This window comes from Phaethon lepturus, unplaced genomic scaffold (genome assembly GCF_000687285.1).
Source record: "Phaethon lepturus isolate BGI_N335 unplaced genomic scaffold, ASM68728v1 scaffold39871, whole genome shotgun sequence".
Taxonomy (NCBI): Eukaryota; Metazoa; Chordata; class Aves; order Phaethontiformes; family Phaethontidae; genus Phaethon; species Phaethon lepturus.
The window spans coordinates 26,466-32,465 of NW_010520533.1; the positions used below are offsets into that span (position 1 = coordinate 26,466).

The 6,000-nt window shown below is 43.1% G+C and overlaps 1 protein-coding gene across 3 annotated transcripts in view; it reads left to right on the plus strand.

The window, feature by feature from the left end:
* Positions 1–2,313, plus strand: part of NT5C3A (5'-nucleotidase, cytosolic IIIA) — a 28,772-nt gene extending 26,459 nt beyond the window's left edge. For all 3 annotated transcript variants that reach the window (XM_010297415.1, XM_010297414.1, XM_010297416.1), the window contains 3 exons: positions 80–242; positions 714–914; positions 1,689–2,313. In XM_010297415.1, coding sequence (XP_010295717.1) covers positions 80–242; positions 714–914; positions 1,689–1,790 — 466 coding nt within the window. In that variant the 3' untranslated portion in view covers positions 1,791–2,313. The remainder of the gene's footprint in view (positions 1–79; positions 243–713; positions 915–1,688) is intronic.
* Positions 2,314–6,000: the final 3,687 nt, after the last annotated feature.

A 6,000-nucleotide genomic window follows, 5' to 3' on the forward strand; every position in this document is an offset into this window, starting at 1 on the left:
GAATGTCTTCTGAAAACTCTTGACTTTTCTTGGCTTTCTTTAGTTGAGATTTTATTTCTATTTACATCCTGTGTTACAGAGAAGGATATGAGAACTTCTTTGATAAACTCAGTGAACATAATATTCCTGTGTTCATATTTTCTGCTGGGATTGGAGACATTCTTGAGGAAGTTATCCACCAGGCTGGGGTCTACCATTCTAATGTCAAAGTGGTTTCCAATTTCATGGATTTTGATGAAAATGTACGTATGAAATAACACATTTGTATCAAACATGACTGTTCATGGTATTTAGTAGCTGTTTATATATATGCTACAAGATGAACATTTTAATGCAACAGATGTAGCCATCTACCCTGCCATATAGAAAATTAGAATTGCATACTCAGCACTCCTCCAGGCGAAAAACAAGCAGAGGATAACAGTTCAAACACTGTTAGCATGGTGTGACTAAGATACTATTCATTTCCTTTAATGGCAACCTCACACTCAGTCCAGTACAGCGCTGCTACTCCTCCAAGCAGGGAGAATCGCTGCCTGTCTAGTCTTAACAATGCTATTACAGTCATTACATTATTTAACAGTAATTTATCTTGTCCATCATTAGAGATTATGTAGTTCAATGTTAGGCCAAGAGTAATATCACCAATTTCATCCTAGATTGTATCTTGTCTATACAATACTAGAAATAACTTCAGTGGGGTTTTTTTATAGGGAATATTAAAAGGATTTAAAGGAGAATTGATTCATGTTTACAACAAACATGATGGTGCCTTGAAGAATACAGAGTACTTCAAACAACTAAAAGACAACAGCAATATCATACTGCTGGGCGATTCCCAAGGAGACTTGAGTATGGCAGATGGAGTAGCAAATGTTGAACACATTCTTAAGATCGGCTATCTCAACGATAAAGTAAGTAGCCTTATAACCTCTTGAACTTCACGTGAGTTAGAAGTTAGAAAAAGGTTCATTAAAGTTAGAAACAGGTTAATTCTAATGAGCTTCAGATGTCAGACCAAGTGTTTGGCCCGTATTTGTTTTGAGATTTCAAACATCATTCATGGATTTCTTGCCTTGAGTTTTTTTCTAAACCATAAGCTACAAAAACCCAAATGTAAATTGCTTTGTTTTTTGTACTGAACTACTTCCAAAACAGTATTTTGTTGAGAAGCAAAATTCAGAGGCTAAAGAAATTAATTATCTTAAATTGCTGTGGCTCCTCCTGCTCCTGTCAATACCTGATTGATAATTGAGCAAAATTATAATCTTCCAAATAACAAATTTAGACAGCATCTCTTTCTTTTTTAGGGGAAGGCTGGGGGGGTGGGGACGGACACGACACAGAACTGATTATTTGCTAAGTTTGCATTCAGGAGAGAGAAAACTTCAGTTTTCTATTTACCTCTGCCTTTCAGAAAGCTGAGGAAGTAGTTTTACTTTCAGTATCTTTATGTGTGAGACCCTGGAATAAACGTGAGGTATTATATCCTGGAATGCGCACAGAGTTATGTCAGGCTACTCCCACTCTGTCATCCTGTGAAATTCACTCATAGGAGCGATACATATTTGCATGGCTCATTCCCTGAATTTGGTGGAAAGACTGGGCGGTACTTTAATGACAAAAAGTCTTTCAATAATTAATTCTAAAACTAAGTGAGTCTTTCTCTTTGTCCCTTCTGCAATTAGGTAGATGAGCTTTTGGAAAAATACATGGACTCTTACGATATTGTCTTGGTGAAAGATGAATCCCTGGAAGTTGCCAACTCCATCCTACAGAAGATCCTGTAAATTGCAGTCTCAAGTCACTCCATTCCTTCCAGGAGGCAACTGGACAGAAGAGCACACATGTGCTATCTTAGATGTCTTTATTACTCATTTACAGAACTGTTTAATTTAATTTAAGACTTTTATCTTCATTTTGGTATTTTGAAATATATATGGTATCCATTGTCAACTAGAAGCTCCTTTTACTGCTCTTACGCTGTTCTTTATTGTCTCACACTCCTATTATAACTAGATTTAAATTGGATTTATAGATGTGATGAACTGCTGCTGATGGGATACTATGGTTCACTGTCTTTTAATCAAGCATTTCAGAGGAGCATTTTAGAAAATGTGGCTATTTTGTAAAATTGAAGATGTAAACATTCTGTGAATAAGCAGTGTGCACATTTGTGTTGCCTTTTCTTCTTTCAAAGAAGATAATTCAGTCTCAGCTGTACTTTGAAGAATCTTACTCATATGCTATAGACTTTCACAGAAGTTTTTCATACATATATTTTTCTTCAGTAAAAATGCTTTATTCATCCAATTCAGGCAACATGTTTCTTCTTAATAGATTTTTGTATCATTACAAAATACTCTCTATCTTCACTGTTGCTTTATCTCTGTGGAATGGGAAGAATTTTAAGTTACTACATCTGAGGTAAAGTTTCTCATCTTTGTACCAACAGATGGTTTCTCAAGCTAATAGTTCACAGCTATAACTTCAGCCCCTTTTCAGATCTTATTTTGTGTACTACTCCACTTCTAGCCTGCTGTTTGATGTCAAAGCTACCATGGCTTATCTAAAACAATTTCTCTTGGAATTCTTAGTGAGCTGCTCCGGGCACAGAAAATGAAAAGAAATCTAGATCTTAATCTTGGATTTTAACAGTTGACTTACTTTGCTGTTAATCTTGCCAAATGAAGTTTTCTTGGTACCAGCCCCATGCCTCAGAAGCACTTAAGAAACACGTCTCCAGACTGGCTTTAGGTCATATTCCCACTCTCTGCAAATTGTAAGCACAAGTATCAGTACAGCAGCTAGCTCTTCTAGCTTCGTTATGCTCTGTTTAAACACCTACTGAAGCTGCAGAAAGTGTTTCCCCTGTACCAAACATGGTACAGTACCTCTCAGCATCATGTACAGAACAGTATAGCTGAACACAGACGCAGCTTTGGAAGCTTACTCTGGTGTGTTGCAGCAGAAGTTAAAGATGATGTTGTGACCCTGGTCCCAAGAAGTCTCAGCTGTACTAGCTCTATTCATCAATAAAATAGAGGCAATCGTACAACTTCCCTAACATGCAATACAGTCATTGTTCCCCTTTGCTTTCTTCTATACACAGCAGGAACCGTGCCATCTTCCATTTCCCCTGAGGAACTGTAATGAAATATGGGAGAGTCTTGGTCTGCATTCTCTCCCAGCAGCAAGTAATACACATCTCAAGAAATGGCCTCTTTCCTGTCCAACCTGTGGTCCCTTATCTAAATTCTGACTCGGTAGCACCAGTCATATTTTTTTTCCAAATCAGCAGCCTTACATCTGTTACCACACCTACTGGAACTTTGCCAAGGTGGCAAAGATGGGGGGTAGTTTCCTTACCCCACCTCTGCGCCCTCTGCAGTAAACTGAAATTGAATCATCCCTGTATTTTGAATGCACGGCAGAGGCTCGAGGCACAATCTGAAGCAGTGTGAGGATCCTTTCGTGATCCCATTGCACACCGTGTGCCAGCGGGGAACAGCCAACCACAGGGACCTTTCAGAAATTCCAGCCTGCATCTTAACAGGCAAAGGCTGTTTGAGGGATGATGTCCTCCTTGTATACAATCTAGAGTCATGTAATTCCCTACTCCTGGCACAGGGGCAGCTAGATCCCCAGAAGCAAGAGCTTTAGAAGCCATCCATTTGAGCAGAAAAACTCTTAAACCATCAGACAACCAAGGAGAGGATAGCATCTTGGCTGCCTTCCATTTGAGAGCTGTGGCTCAGGCGGCAGCAGACTGGAAAAGCCGAAAGGGCCCTGGCGGTACCAGTGACGGGAGGAGATGGGAGCAGCAGCTGCCTCAGCCCTGGCTTGCCAAGAACCTGTCAGCCAAAGCCAGAAGATGGGGAGAGCTTGAAAGTAGTAGTGACAGCTGCTGAGTCAGTGCCGTCGAGAGAGCTGCTGTTCACTCTCTCATTCTTACACGCGCACACACAAAACCAGGTGCCGCAGCTGATGTGCGACTGACAGGAGCAAACACTGGCTGAGGGGTGGATGCTGCACACAACAGTCTGAAGGCAAGAAGGACTTGTGACAGTGGGGCAGAGCAGGCGAGAGGCTGCAGCTCTAGGAGCTGCAGGGCGAGCAGCTGCCTGGGGTGGAAGGAGTTGCAGGCAATGGCGCGGGTTGGGGTGAGCAGATCCCCTTGGAGCAGCCAGGGCCAGCAGCTTTGTACAAGTCCTCACCGAAGAGCAGGAGGAAGCATATTAGAACATGCCAACCACAGCAGGACAGGACAGGCTTGCAAGCGCCCCCACCACCAGGCCAGGAGGGGTGGGAAGGATGTTCCTCAATGCACAAGGTAGGCACTTTCTCCCTTTCCTCTCCTGCCTGGATGTGCCATTGAGCCAACCTTCACGCCCAGGCCCCGCGGCCTCTCTCCCTGGCCCCACCGTTCACCAGGGCCAGGGCAGGAGGGCAGGACAGTCGTATTGCAAAACTGCAGAGGGAGGGAGCAGCCTTCCGTGCAGTCATCTTCTGTCAACGCTAGGGTTTCGGCGCCGCCGGCAAGATAAGCAGGGCAATGTTACGTACGACTCCCCAGAGGACATCAGCGCCAGCTGTCCGCTTGGCAGCGTTGTCTGCACCCCCCTGGGCATGGCAAGGCTCTCGAGGAATGCTGCAGCATTTCCAGGGAAGGTCAGCAGACACAGTTTCTTTAACAGTCTACATTTTGGGTCTTAGGCACCTACAGAATTTAGGTTAGCTGAGCTAATGTCAAGGTCTGGGGCGTGGGGGGGAGGTTGGTGGGTTTTGTGTTATTAAGCGAGCAATCATGCTGGATCTTTTGTCATAGCTGCCAAATAAAAGTCCAAAAGGCAAAGGCCTTCTGCAAAACACAAAGGTGGATGCACTGCTTACTCAACCAGACTCCAGTTGCAAGGGGCTAATTACCAGGCATTACTCCCAAAGTTTACACTGGGACAAAATTTTCCATTTACAGGCAGGTTACCTTTGGAATGCAGATAACAGTTAAAATTTAGAGTATGTGAGAAGTGGGTGATAGCCACAGCTCCACAGCATAAGATGTGTCAGCAACACACACTCTGGCACAAGATTATTCTGGCTTCAAGCATAATGGATTTCCCTGGCCATCCCAGCATCGCTGAAAAGTTGGAGGCAATCCCGATCTCTCTGTGTGGTGTTTCTGAGAGGCAGGAAACGGTCACACAACTTGTCTCAGGATTTCAGGTGAACTCATTGCTCTTCCCCCTAGAATTTTTCCTCAGCCTCACCCAGCCCCACAGGAAGCAAGATATCACTCCTTCAGTGTGACGAGGATCTCATTGTTCAACCCACCCACAATTAAAACAAAAACCAAATAAACAAAGCCATGTAGAAAAGCATGTGCAGAGCAATATGGAAAAGGATTAGGCAGTATCTTTAAAACCAGTTACCAAAACAGATCTCCAACTAGATCTTAATCCGAGTTACTGAAATCAGTATCCAGCCTGCCAGAGCCCAGGTGTATCGGAAGCGATCACTTGATGGTTTCCAAACTACATGGACACTTAGAAGCCTTTGCCTTAGTAGAGGATTTCAGAACAAACAACTGTCGAGCATTTTTTTAAGGAAGATTTTCCAATCTCACCTCCAAGCAGATGGACAGTGAACTGCCAGTCACCAAACATTCAGTGCGCAATGATGATGACTTCAAGAAAAGGATTCTTGCCCTTCTGCAAGCAGGCAGGGAAGTTAAGCTCTCCAGCACGCTTTCTCCATTAAATCCTGTCAGTCTCGGGTTCTGTGTTAAGCATCTGCCAGAGCGGCTGAGCCACGCTGCAATCATCTGACAGAACCCATTTCCTGCACAAAGGGTATCTGCATGCCAAAAATTTACTTCTTGAAATGTCATACATGTATCTTTCTAGAAAAAAGTTACTTACATGATCAACCTGAACCAGGAGATGTGATTTAAAAGACCTACATTGTGCTGTACAGATTATCAATACCCTTTTGTCATCTCTC